This window comes from Alosa pseudoharengus, unplaced genomic scaffold (genome assembly GCF_046254945.1).
Source record: "Alosa pseudoharengus isolate Yale_2024_CS ecotype anadromous, Long Island Sound unplaced genomic scaffold, YU_APseudo_1.1 YU_APseudo_1.1_scf_11, whole genome shotgun sequence".
In the NCBI taxonomy this organism is placed as follows: domain Eukaryota; kingdom Metazoa; phylum Chordata; class Actinopteri; order Clupeiformes; family Clupeidae; genus Alosa; species Alosa pseudoharengus.
In genome coordinates this window covers 35,377,633-35,392,507 of record NW_027468576.1, presented here as the reverse complement: position 1 = coordinate 35,392,507, position 14,875 = coordinate 35,377,633, and the positions used below count along the sequence as shown (strand labels likewise).

The window sequence follows — 14,875 nt, the reverse complement described above, 5'->3', positions numbered from 1 at the left end:
CAGTAGGTTTCATCTTGTGGTGGCCACAGTTGAATATTATTCTCTTTAAAATCTAGGGAACTGGTGGGATGTTTTACTCTTGACTACAAGTGAGATAAAGGCAAAGTCAGTTGAATGTGTTTCTCACTGTTACTCAGTAAAAATAGTGTAGTGTACTGCAAGTGAGTAAACATAACTCAAACAGGCAAATATAACGTAAAATAGATTTTAGTCTGCAGAAATTTAGAGTTAGGATTCTGTGAAATAAAGTTGGTGTACATTTCCACAGATTTTCATTTAGGCTGGTTATCTAAACTAGCTGCAATTCATCCTATTTATTTCATTAACTCTGTGCTCTTGTACGGCTAGTTTATACCACCAAAAGCTAATCTCGGTGAATTCTTTGCTCTCTAAATGCTCACATTGACTAGAAATATTACACACAGTTGCAATGATCAGGCACTCAGTGGATGTCATCAGAAATGCAATTAATCATTTGCATCCAGAGCAAACCCCTGTGATTGCCTTTGAACAGACACTATTTGCCTTGGCCAAGCAAATACAGTGGAAGTGGCCAGATAGATATGGTGAAATTGTCATTCTTTTTGGGGTCTCCACATTGAGATGGCATTCTTGAGGACTTTAGGGGACTGGCTGCAAGGAAGTGGTTGGGTAGAGGCTCTTGTTCAAGCAGACATTACCACAACAGGCACAGCTGACTCTTTCTTAAAAGTGCCCATGTTGCTCGTACGAAGAGAGCCCACCAAGTAACAGTGGCAGCATTGTACATTTTGCAACGTGCTGCATATGATAATTTCATGAATATGGATTCCTCTAGTGATGTGCTGAGCTTTGATGAATGGTGCAAGAGGCAAAATGATACAGTACCACAGTTTCAGTATTAGGCCACAGTTATGGTGCTTGAGCTGTTTTTTTTTTTTATCTTTGTAAGGTCTCTGCGGCTGGGCTCTTTTAACATTTATCTTGATGCCTTGGCTGACCTCACACCATGGTTTTTCGCCCTTGATCATACCAATTATGCCAGATGGATTCTGATACATTTGAGGGACATGGCAGAGCTCCCCACCAAGCATCCACAAGTTCACAAGGAGTTCTTGGCTGGCAATTTTGTTGTGCAGAAGACAAAGAGAGTGATCAAGCCCATGAGCAGAATAATGCCCGTGTGAAGGGGGATGGTGGAGCCGTTGGCTTAGGCAATCCTAGTGCACTGCGGCGGTGGATGGTTGCTGGGCCTGAAGTGGCTAGGGTTATCCAATAATTTGAAGAGGCACATCAGAGTGGCCTGAATTAGCCATCACCATGATCAAAGCCCAAGTGTCCAAGTGAAATTTGCTAGGGATGTTCAGTGCCTTGTAAAGGTGATCCAAAAACTTGGGAACCCATTTGAAGAGGAGAGCAGGGATATCATTGTGCTTGATTCAAAAGAAATAGCTGACCCTTGTGCGGCAAAGACTGTGCAGAATGTTGATCAAATTGGACAAGATCAATTCAAGGCATTTACACTCGATCGCCTAGTGAATAGAACAAAATCTATTTATGATCACATTTGTCAAAATAAATTTAAGGTCTTCTGAACAAGTTCTATGAAAACTCCCAGCAACAGTCAATAAAGATTAGTGACTCTCAGAAATTATATGGAACTAGGTTAGGTTGCCAGAACAGGGTTGTGGCTAGATGGGATACAACTAACAACGGAAGTCACGTAACAGATAGTGAAATCTCCAGTGAAATCTCCATAGAAATAAACAGTATCAGGACAGGAAGTAACCTAACCCTAACCCTAACCCTTAGCTGTATCCCTTCTAGACACCACCCCAGAACAGGGGGTCATTTGAAAAATGGCCACCATGATCCCCAGGGGTCAAATTTTGAGCGCCTACGGTCCTAAATCTGATCAGACCCCCTTTGTGAGCCTACCTACCAAATTTGATGCTTTTATCGCAAAGTGATCGATTTTTGCACTTTACCGCCCTACTATAATGAAATTTCCTCTGATGAAGTCAAGAAACCGCTGAGCAATCCAGTGGGGCGTGACTTTACAGTAGACATCACAAGCGTCACAAGTGGCGGCCATTACAGACACACAACACAACAAATGGTGCTAAACTGAGAATTATCACTTCATAGCCTACTAATTCATAATAGGATTAGACTAGCCTACCGGATTACGTGAAAACATCTGGCTTTTCATACCACCGCGGCAGTCAAGAATAATGGATCATTCACACTAAATCAGCATCGATGTAAAACGTGCTTGTCAGCTGACTAGACCGGGAAAGCGTTCCCTTCTGAGGATTGGATAAACTACACTCATGGCAACGCTTACCCTTTGAATGCAGGGGTATGAAGCAAATATGGGTGTTACGCTTGTTTATAGGCTACAGTCTCGTGCTACGACAATAAACAGTTAGTTTGTAAATATTCAATAGTTTATTAGTTTGCACTTTTGGATTCAGAAAGGGAAAACTCGAGCCACGGTCATGTCTGACAGCCCGTCGTATTTACACTTCTGTCGACGTCTAAGTTATGCGGTGGGACATTTTTTAAACGACTTGTGTGCCTCTATGTGGTTCACCTACCTACTGGTATACTACCACTCAGTACTAGGTTTTGGGAACACATACGCAGGGATCCTTCTTTTAGTCGGTCAGATCGCAGATGGAGTTTGTACGCCGCTCATTGGTTACGAGTCCGATCGTACAGCAGGATGCGGGACGTACGGGAAAAGGAAAACATGGCATTTGGTCGGTGAGTCACCAGCGTTGTTCTTCATCAGAAATGAAAGCGAAATAACATTAGTCTACACAGGAACACACCTGAATATTAACGTGGTGTGTTTTGTCTGCCCCCAGGCACAGTGAGTGTGTTGGTGTCATTTGCTTTCATCTTTAACCAGTGCATTGGCTGCGATGGCGGCACACCACAGTGGGCTGGTGTCATCTACTTTCTCCCATTCATTGTAATCTTCCAGTTTGGTTGGGCGGCCACTCAAATCTCCCACCTGTCACTTATCCCCGAGCTCGTGACCTGCGAGTATGCCAAGGTGGAACTCACTGCCTTCAGGTGAGTGAGCCCTTTCCCTTCGTGTGTCTGTGTGTGTGTGTGTGTGTGTGTGAGAGAGAGAGGTCCTGAGCTTATCATGTGACTACCAGACACCAGAGTGGAGGCTGGCCTGCCTCTGAAGGTGAGACAGGTTTTTTTTATTTTATTTTTTATTTTTTTTATTTTACCTCTCAGAAATTACTTTACAACCACTTTGGTGAGCGTATGAGCTAATCAAAATCCTGGATAGCCCCTCAATATGTTTTTGTGATGGAGTTAGAGGCATAGCTCTGATGAGTGGATAAGCAGGAGCCTTGGATGAGAGGTTTGGTAACAGACGACTGGAGCCAAATGTGATTTTTGAGTTGTTTGTGCAGGTATGCGTTTACAGTGGTGGCAAACATCACTGTCTTCGGTGCGGCCTGGGTTCTCTTCCACCTACAGGAGGAGAGCACGGACAACCTGGGGCCGGCTGACATTCCTGTTTTCAGAGTGAGTTAGCACCCTCCACCTCACTCCAACAAGTGTGTGTACGCATATATGTGTCTGTGTGTGTGTGCAGGGGCGCAGGAGATTTTTTGAAAGTGAGGGGGACCAAATTGTGAACACAAACCCATAGTGAGATCAGATTTCCAGATATCGGATTGCCACCTCTGGCCCACTTTCGACCATCATATTTTAAACTTGCCAGAATATTAAGCCACAATCAAAATACCATTGATTGTTTTCAAACAATTGTTTTCACTACTTGGGCCAATGGTAGAATAATGGTCACTACTTGGGCTAATGGTAGAAAAAAAGCAACATGGGGTGTTGATATTTTATGAAGCCATGAATGAATCATCATGCCTATGATCCAAACATAGACTACATGATCAAATAGCCTAGTTAGGCCTACTTAAATTGTCTGGTATAAACCAAATCAACTCTCCACTGGGTGTTTGCAGTTAATATTTATGCAACGTTAGAACTTAACAAGTGTTGGCTTAACAAGTTACCAGTCCAGAACACACAGAAAATTGCAACAGAAAGTTGCCTTTATAATCAACTATTTGTTCCAACAGCATTTAAACAAAGTATTTATAAAATTGAAAAAAAAAAAAAAATACATAAGAAGTAAAATAAAATACTGTTACTGTAGTGACTGTATCACATTATCCCAAGCTTCAAAGAGCTCCCCACGTCTGTGACAGGCAGACGTGACACCGCTAAATTCTCAGCTTGTTTATACCCCACACTGAACGCATAAGAACGCTAGGCCAATCACTCTGGGGTGTGGTAGCCTACTCTCTGGGACTTATGCACCACGGTAACTGAAGTATCCAATTTGTGTCTTGAAATTATGTTTGAAATAAATGTCTTAGAACAAAAACGTTGATAGACTTGTATTTTATAGTTAGTGAAAACGAGTTGATAAGTAGGCTAGTTGAGTTTGTTATCATAAACATAACAGCTAACGTCATGTTGAGCAGGAGGAGTTGAGCACTAGGCTACCATAAATCCTCAAATTATGCCCGGGATTGATTCTATTTATAGCAGGACAAATAAGGCAGGTTCCTATATACAAGACTGGGTAACAATTGCCTACCATACCAACAATTGCCATCAGTCCACTAGAAGACATTGTTCGATTTAAGTCAATGAAATAACCTCTTCTTAATATTTTATTATATGTTGTATTGTATTGTATTATGTTGGTTTGATTAATAGCCTACGGTTGGCAAAGAAAAGTCGTTTTCCTACCATGGGTCTCCAACACACGTTCTCAAGCTCATTCTCTTGCCGCCCCTTTCGAGCTAATTGCCAGAGGCTGAAGGCTACTACATTTAAACACAATTGTTGCGACTCAAGGCATTCCATATGAATTTTATTTAAAAAAAAAAATACTAAATCATGCATAATTAAACAATAACTCAATTTAGGCTACTTGGCTACGCAAAAAGGTTTCCATTACAGCACAACCCCTATTCAATGAAGGGCTGCCTTGTCTCGCAATAAACAGCAGTGGAAATCCCGACACTTTTTCAACTGCATGAAACTTAACAGTGAACCATCAAATATCTTCCAGATTTCAGTGCCCATCAGTCCCAACATTTAGCAATATAATCAAACAGTCAAAAAGTACATTAAATCCCAAACCAAACCGAAAATGCTTTTGATAGCCTACGGGTATGCATGCCGCTCCAAACGAAATACATGTCTAAAGCCTGCCTCGAATACCAGCCTGCCTCAAATAAAGATGATGATCAATGATTTATGCTAAGCAAGTAGCCTGGATTATTTTATGATTGTTAGTAGACAAACTGGCTTCAGATATCCAACAGAGTGAATATGAGGTTGTGCAGTCTTACAGTACTGTAGATGGCTGTGGTTAGTGATGTGATGCTGTTAATGGGGAGTTTTACAGTTAGCGCAAATCCTATATGTTATTATTCATTTAGCGTATCTATAAGGCTTTTTTTCCCTTATCAAAAGTGAGGGGGACGACGGCTGTCTCTTCAGCACTGCGTGGGACATATCCCCCACGTCCCCCGTGCCTCCTGCGCCCCTGTGTGTGTGTGTGTGTGTGTGTGTGTGTGTGCGTGCGCATATATGTGTGTGTGTGTTCGTGCTTGCATACATGTGCATACCAATGACTCTCAGATGTGTTTGTTAATATAATCTATCATACACATTTTATGTGTACCTAATGAATTGCCTGTTACCTCCCTCTCAGTCCTTCGGTTCCCTCACACAAGCCATCACTCACTGCTCACACTCCCCAGTTCCATCTCATCTTCCTAAACACTGTGTGTGTGTGTGTGTGTGTGTGTGTCCAGGGATGCAAACACGGCGCTTTTCGGCGCCTCCCGCTTTTTTCACGTCAGTTTGGGTGACTTGTGTGAATCGTGCAGATCCGAAGAGGTTTTTTTTTAATGGGGGGGGGGGGGGGAGTCTGATCATCAAGGATGCTTTCCGGCGACTCTAGCTTTTTCATGTCATCTACCGCAGGCTACAAGAGGAACCAGAGCGTTTCTCATATGGGCTGGTTAATGTGCTTCTGATAACTTCCACTCATCTTTGATCATGTAGCAAAGGAGCTGTAGTCTATCGTTCTAGCAGCTAAGAAAATATAGGCTCCGTTAGGAGGCAACTCTCTCAGTTCGCGCTGTTACCTCCGCAGTATACTTCAGGTGGAAGTTTCAACACGCAACACGCTGCCATCTGACTGATCATCCGGAACCGCAGGAATACGGGTAAAAACAATTCCTTACTTCAACCACGGAATTGCGTGTGTCATTAATTAAAACGGTAGGAAAACTGAATGAAAGACGGCGCCGTCTATCAACAAAAACAGCACAGAGTCAAAACGTAGGCCTAATTTAAAGTCCCAGACATTTAAAGGGACCGCGATCACTCAAGACATAGGCCTACACCACGAGTGATGAATGTGAAATGCTTTGAATACCCTACTACAAAACAAGCATTTATATGACAACTGCGTATAGAACCATTCTAATCTAGCTAATGGTAAATTAAGTGTATAGCATTCACATATAAAGCATTCAATAGCCTGATGAAAACTTGTTCAGTCAGTTAAATTGCTCTCATAAAAGGATCAGCAGGCCTACAGAATATTCCAAATAGGCTAGTTTCCTTTCACTTCGACTGCAACATATGAGTTAAACCATGTTAAATTCAAAAGCATCTGGCAAGTGACAGGTTTTAGGGGAGGAAAAGAGAAAAAAGTGTGTTACCTGATTCCACAGTCAATGTTCAGTATTTGGCCTATAATTAAGCCTATAATATTTGGCATTTTTGAATCCATGAAAATTAATCAAAATCTATCATTTCCTATGAACAACAGACCCCAGGAACACATGGAATTGTTAAAAATGTTGAAGGATCGAAAATGATCAAATCATTGGCTTAAAGAATCAATATTGTATCGAATCGTGATGAAACTTGTGATTTACACCCCTATATGGCATCCTTACAATTAGGGAAGGTATTTCTCATGCAAGCACGGTGCAACCATAATGAGTAATGCAATGAAATCATTGTAATAGTTTGCAATTTTGCATTAGTAAAGCAGTCCACCGATGTGCATGTTTTCACTTACTGCTTTAGTTTCAATTGTGCAACAACAAGACCATAACAATGATAATGGTTTTATATATCCATAAAGATACATTTCTGGAACTATCTTAGACTGTTTTTTTTGTTTGTTATTTTACGAGGGGGGGTGGGGGGGGGTTGGTTGATAATGTTTCTCTCTTTTTTCACCTCACATGTGTTTGCATCACTGCCAAGGAACTGGGACAGTGTATTTTCATATAAAGAACATTTTTGTGTGAATAGGGTGAGCCCTGGATGGCAGAGGTGGTGGCAAAATGTAATTATATATTTCCTGCCGGGGCGTGGGCTTCGATAATCTCACTCCTTTTTGACCATACCTCTGTTTGCATCCCTGGTGTGTGTGTGTGCAGAACTTGAGTCTGCTGGTGCTGGGCATTGGGGCGGTCACCTCGCTGCTCTTCCACGTGGGCACCCGAGAGAAGAGCTATGCCACCGGCGACTCTGAGCCTGGCGAACGGCAGCCCCTCCTCCTCAACACTCCCAAACCTACCACAGCCCGGCTGCAGTGGAAACACTGGCTTCTGCAGCCATCCTTTTACCAGGTAGCACACTAACACACAACAGGTATCACACTAACAAACAACAGGTAGCACGCTAACACACAACAGGTAGCACGCTAACACACAACAGTGCTAACACACAACAGGTAGCACGCTAACACACAACAGGTAGCACGCTAACACACAACAGGTAGCACACTACACTACACTTCGCTTTGGACAAAGGCGTCTGCCAAATCCATAACCATAACACTAACAAACAACTGATAAGCGACAAACAGACAACAAGCAAGCACAGTACAACATTCCTGAGAAAAATAGTGTTTTTAACATGGCTGGAGTATTATTGATTGATTATTGATATTATTGATGAATCACCACTCTTTTTGTGGTCAGTACAGTATCATTTTTAAGATAGACCAGATGCAGTTGTTGAAATGGTGCTGTCTGTGGTCAGGAAATTGTTAATCTGCTCACATGCAGATAAAATGTATGCAGATAACTAATCACTTGGTTAGTGGTCAGGTTTCAAATTGAAACTTGGTTCTCTGTGTGTGTGTGTGTGTGTGTGTGTGTGTGTGTGTGTGTGTGCGCACGCACACGTGTGTGTTTGTGTGTCTTTGACTTCTGCCAGGTGGCTTTCCTCTACATGTCGACCCGGCTCATAGTCAACCTCTCCCAGACTTATGTCTCCATGTATCTCACCAACACCCTCATCTTACCCAAGGTAAGGCGTCCACTCTCCGCAGTGTCGCACCCGTTACTGCTGTCAATCTTTGTAGTGTCATGGTGACTGCAGAATTTGTAGTGTCATGGTGACTGCAGAATTTGTAGTGTCATGGTGACTGCTATCATTTGCAAAAGTCCTCTCGAGAGGGATTATTTATAAGGGCTTGGGGTTGGTTTCACTTCTGGTTGTGGGTCTCGGCCTTGCTTGTCCCCTTTCGCCTCATCTGTGCCTCTTGTTTTTGCAGAACTACATCGCCACCATTCCTCTGGTCATGTATGTCAGTGGTTTCGCCTCCTCCCTCATTATGAAGCCTGTCAGCAAGCTGATTGGCAAAAGTGTAAGACTTTCTCTGTGTGTACTGTATGTGTGTGTATGTTTGTGTGCACGTGAGGTTGTGTGTGTGTACGTGTAGGTTTGTGTGCATGTGAGTGTGTATGTGTAGGTTTGTGTGCGCGTTATTGTGTGTGTGCGTATGTTTGTGTGCGTGTGTATGTGTAGGTTTGTGTGCGCGTTATTGTGTGTACGTGTAGGTTTGTGTGCATGTGAGTGTGTATGTGTAGGTTTGTGTGCGCGTTATTTTGTGTGTGTGTATGTTTGTGTGCGTGTGAGTGTGTATATGTAGGTTTGTGTGCGCGTCATTGTGTGTGTGCGTATGTTTGTGTGCGTGTGAGAGCCCACATGCATGTCTAGTATTTTGCTGTTGTGTCTGCTTGAAAACATTATGCATACTTTTATAGTGTATGCACTATACACCATGTGCACTATACGCCATGTGCACCTTTAGCCATGTGCACTGTACACCATGTGCACTATACACCATGTGCACACCATGTGCACTATACGCCATGTGCACTATAAGCCATGTGCACTGTACACCATGTGCACACCATGTGCACTATACACCATGTGCACTATACACCATTCAGTGCGTTTTGAAGTACTGCACTACTGCAGATGCTAGTAGATGCATTATAAGAGATTCTCCCATACATTAACATCTGTGCTTTTTGCAGATGATAGTACTCATAGTGCACCACCATAATAATGTAAAATAGCTATGTAGGTTACATTTAAAGGTGCTCTAAGCGATGTTACGCGGTTTCTAAGCTGAAACATTTTTTGTCACATACAGCAACGTCACACATACAGCAAACATCCGCTAGCTGCCTGTGCCATGAATACACTGTAAAAACGCGGTATCTGATAAGATAAGATAAAATATACTTTAATGTCCCCCAGGGGGGAAATTTGTCTTGGGCTGCAGTCACTGCGTCACACACTTACAACAGAGTATAGACAATACAAACATGCCTCACTGCATCATCCACAACAGACACAATCACAAAAACACACAAAAAGTGCACAACACAGTGGGGGTAAACGTGTACAAGTAGGTAACACAGTCATTTGTTGCTGTTTAGCATCTTAATGGCAGCTGGGATGAATGAGTTTTTATACCTCTTTAACCTGCAGTTCGGCATTCTAAATCGTCTACCTGAGGGTAGCAACTCTAGTTCCTGATTGAGAATGTGGATTGGGTCATACATAATGTTATGTACCTCCCTGAGCACATCTGTGGACAGCCCAGGCTCCAAAAATGGCAACAAAAACAACTTGGTCCAACCTGACCCATAAAAACATAACAAACTGTTCCAGCAACTGTACCAACATCGCTCAGAGCATCTTTAACCACAATGCAAATGTGAACTGTGAGCAAGACGGCATGTCACAGTGTATGTTGTAACACATGTCCTGGATGGCCACTTGTCAAGCAAGTTTAATAGTATACATGTGCCATGTAAATTATACACGTATGGCCTGTTTCCTGGACATGGCTTAGGCCTGATGAGGGTGAGGCTTAATCCATGTATCGAAATGTCACATATTACCAACCGCCCTGTATGTCCAACCTCTTACGTGTATGTGTCACTTAATATTCATTTCTATATAAACCAAGACGGCGGATTCCTAAAGAAACGCAAGCACCCACACCATAAGTGTATCTAAATTAGCTATGTACCAAAAATTACATTTTATCGTGACTCGAAGAGCTGTAAACAGTCTTGTAAGGCTGCGTGTACAAATCCGCTTGGAGCTCCAGTGGAATTTTTAATTGGAATGAGAATTCTCGGGCTAACCGTTGATGTGCCGTGTGAAAGGTTGTGAATAGGCCCCCACCAGCCCAGCACTAAACTCCGAGCGTGGTACACAAAATCGGATATTTCAGGCAGTAAAAGCCCCGGTAGGAACCAAACTAGATTTTTTTCAAATCTACACACCTATGGCTACTAAAAAATGTTAGGTTCATTTATCAAATGTTATTTTGAAGTATTAAAAAACATAGTTGTTTTAGAATTTTCGAAAGAAATGGTTGGTAATTAGTACGTTTACAATGGGGGGGGGGGGGGGGACTGGCTGTTGTGTATGCTAAGTGTTCTGGAACTGTGGTGCGCACCAGATTCTAAGACCGGTGTGCTCCCTCTGTCCACGCTGGCAGTTGACCTACTTCACTGGCCTGTTGCTGATCATGGCGTTTGCCTACTGGGCGCTGCTGGACATCCACATGGGTTCGGCCGTGTATGGCGCGGCCATCCTGCTGGGTACAGGCTCCGCCACCATCCTCGTCATGTCGCTCTCACTGACCGCTGACCTCATCGGGGACCAGACAGTAAGTCTCAGAGGGTGAAAGGGTTAGTGTTGTTGTTGTTGTTGTTGTTGTTGTGTTTCTTGTTTGTTTGGATTTGAACTTCAGAGATACTACATGATTAAAAACCTTGCCGCTGCTTAGCGTGTCTGCTGTGACTGGCTGATAGTGTCCCAGCAAACACATACACTTTAGGGAACCTATAGGGAACATTCTGGGAAGGTTCCCTAAAGGTATTACATTCAATTCCCTAAAGGTATTACTTGAGTTCCCTAAAGGTATGTGTTTGCTGGGGTTAATGCTACTGGGTAACTACTTCTTTACTCGGTGACAAGGAACTCTGTACGCTGCACTTAATAACAGGGGTGCTTGATTTGGCCTTTAAAGTTTGCCGAGTGGCTACTCCACCTGGACTGTGTTTACATTTGGCTTGGTGATAAGAGCCCTTTTGTGGCACAGAGATGTTTTCTTCTCAACATCTCTATTTCCTTGAGGAAGTGGACAGCCTTCACTGCGTCTTTAAAAGTGATACTGGTGTGTACAGTATTAGTCCTCCTGAATGTCAGCAGCCTAACTTCAGGTAACAATGATGAAGCTGTGCCAAATGTGTGTAATCACTGACTTATCACTGAAATATTACAATAAATATGAAAAAAAAAAACAATTACAAAAATACAAATGACAAATATATATATATATAAACATTGTCTTTTAACCACAACAGGGACATGTCAAACACTGACTTTGACAACTGTTTGTTCTCACTGAGTTGCCACATCTAACACAATTGAGAAATGTTTCTTCCTGTTATTCAAAAACCAAACAAATAGTTTTTTTTTGTCAGTCATGAGTAATCAGAGATACCTTGTTTTTTGTCAGGTCATAAATAAACTGAAATTAAATAATTGAAATCATCATTGAAAAAGTGTTTGATGATTGATTTGGGGAGAATTAGACCAAATATTGAAGCATTCTGAATTGTCATTCCCTTGATTATTCATCTTTCTCACGAGTGGTTTACTGCCTGATGTTATGATGTTTTAATCCTGTGTGTTTGTGTACAATTACAGCAAAGTGGAGCATTTGTGTACGGTGCTATGAGCTTCACTGACAAGGTGGCCAATGGTTTGGCTGTCATGCTGATCCAGGGCCTCCATCCATGCCAGTAAGTGTGTGTGTGTGTGTGTGTGTGTGTGTGTGTGTGTGTGTGTGAGAGAGAGAGTGAGTGCATGCACAACTGCATGTGCTGTCAGTTTTTTTTCCAACTGTGTGCAGTATTTTCTTAAATGAAAAAAAAAAAAACGTATTTGCTTTCTTAACATGTTGCCGTGCCATGCTTTCTTATTTCTGTCATCAAATAGACCACGTCTAGTTGTAAACGTCGCTGTATGTGTGTTTTGTTACACGTGTGCATGTGTTTTGATTGGATCAGCACACAGGTGTGTTGCCCAGCTTGTGTGTGGTACTACCACTATGTGATGGTCGGCGTGACAGGAGGGGTGGCTGTCGCTGCTACGCTGGGCCTCTGCTCTCTCCTCATCTGGCCCGTGGGCCTTCGACACAGTGAGTCCACCCCGCGCCTCCAGTGTGAATTCAGTGCTAACGCTGATGCCGTGATTTGACGCTAACTGATAAAGTTGTGGAAGAACAAGATTTACGAAAGCGTGTGATAAAGAAGCAGGGAGATGTCTCTCACTGGTGCTTCATATGGTTTACTCATAGCACTGCACTTAGGCTGTCCCTCTGAATAGGATTGACTTAAAGGAGAAGTCTGGCAATGTTTTGCCTAGATCTCTGTTTCTCGAGGTCACTGAGTGCTGTCCGTATGAAAATCGGTGCTACCTAGCTCGAGTTGCTAATCTACAGTGCTACACTGTACCGACTCGTACCGACAGTACTCGGTGACCTTAAGAAACAGAGATCTTGGATCCTTTAAGTGTTTCTGTGTGTTTGCCTCTGTAAAGTAATTTTGGAGTAAATGTTTTGAGAAAATAATGGGGGGGGGGCATGTGTGTAGTGGGCCCTATATCCAAACACAATGTTGTTGTGCATTACAGCTGAAAAAGAACAACTTGTCAACAATGAGCCAAACGGTGAGAATGTGGCCTCCCTCAGGAAGGCTCTGCCAATCAGAAATGAGTGATGCAGTTAACAGGCCAATGAGAGATCACTTTCACTGATGTCACAATGAAGATCAATGAAAGAGCACTCTGACTGATTTCACTGATATATGATCATGTTGCAATCATTTTGATTGACCAAAATCAGGAAGGTTCCTGAGCACATCTGTGGTTCTGTTGAATGCATTTAAGGAGTTCCCATTATTTAGTAATAAAAAATGACAGTAACAGTAGTTGTGACCGTAGTTTAGCTACCACTTGGCCCAGAACCTCTTTCTGCCTTGTATTCATGGGTGTATTAATCAAGCACCATGCAGTCTGCGTTCATAATCTAAGTGCTTGATTTTATACACCTGTGGAAAGGGACCTGATGAAACCCATGAATAGATAGTTTTCACAGAAAACGTAAAATATTGTAAAATGATGTGAACTCCTATAATATGAATATTAAATATGTTGAACCTCCAGGTCTTCACAAGACAGATGATAAGTATCTGTTATGTTCGTAATGTATGTTGAGCTGCTACATGTGTTCATGCAGAAAGATGCTAAGTTATTTTTTGACCTTGCAGGATTGCCGGTCATTAACGGGCTGATGGGACCTGATGGTCAGGAACCTGAGGAAACTTCTGATCATGCCTCAGTGAACTAACACGGAACAACTGGAACCACTAAGGGAACCGGGGACCCTTTTGGGAACCATAAGCCAGTTTTTGTGTTCAGACATGCAGTGCCTCTTTTAAGAATGTCCTATATTTAATGGAGTATAGATAGACATGTTTTTTTATTTTAGAATTGTTTATATATATATATATATATATATATATAATCAGTATTCATCGGACCAGAGGTAATCAGAAAAAAAAAAACGAGCTTTTAAAAAGGGAAATCTGACCTATGATCAGGAGATTGTAACAGTGAGATGTTTAATCTCACAGAGCACACTCTATCTCAAATGGAAATGATTCTCAGGCCAGACATTGCATTGAGATTATTTTTGAGAAAAAATAACTAAAAACTGAAGGGAATCACACAACAGGACAAAGTTTATGTTAAGCGTATAAACAACTGTACTCTGAAATAATTGACAATCTGCACTACACTAAAGATTGTAAAATAAAACATTCCTATGATTTTGGTGTGTACTTTGAATATGGAACGAGAAGTATATGGTGTCTGGCTCAAAGTGGAAACCAGGTTCACTTATTCATACTTTCTACGGCTCATGAAGATCCATTTGGTGATTTTGGACAAAAAAAGTGTCTTAAAGCTGACACCGACCGGTAAGTGAGTCTAGTCTGGTAAATGGGTCAGTATTGACCAGAACTGTTCAAGGCTGGTGATGGACAAAATGGACAGAAACATCAGCATGAGTGTATTTAGTAGGAACTGTAACAACAGGAACTGTAACAACAGAAGCAGGATGTGAAAGATTTCTGGGGAAGGATGTGAAATTGAGACATTAACTTCTGGTGTTTGGATGAAACTTGTGGTTAGCAAAAAATAGTCATTAAAGTATTGATGGTAGACAATGCTTGAAATTGTACCGAAACTATGATATAAAGTATGATAAATAAAAGTATGATAAATACAGACCACTTAGTACAGCTCTTCATGCAAAAGGTTTCAGTATGAATCTCAGCCAGTCACATGTGGATCGGCCAGACCACAATAGACCTTACTAGAGAGAAGGACCTTATAATCTCATCTCATTGGATAC

At 42.0% G+C, this 14,875-nt stretch overlaps 1 protein-coding gene across 1 annotated transcript; it reads left to right on the top strand.

The window, feature by feature from the left end:
* The first annotated feature begins 2,066 nt into the window (after positions 1 to 2,066).
* Positions 2,067 to 14,288, top strand: LOC143117362 (major facilitator superfamily domain-containing protein 12-like). Its single transcript, XM_076279052.1, has 10 exons — positions 2,067 to 2,748; positions 2,853 to 3,063; positions 3,420 to 3,534; positions 7,512 to 7,703; positions 8,296 to 8,388; positions 8,636 to 8,728; positions 10,889 to 11,059; positions 12,106 to 12,200; positions 12,468 to 12,598; positions 13,728 to 14,288. The coding sequence occupies exons 1-10, from the start codon at positions 2,481 to 2,483 to the stop codon at positions 13,805 to 13,807; spliced, it is 1,449 nt and encodes a 482-aa protein (XP_076135167.1). The 5' UTR covers positions 2,067 to 2,480; the 3' UTR covers positions 13,808 to 14,288.
* The last annotated feature ends 587 nt before the right edge of the window (positions 14,289 to 14,875 follow it).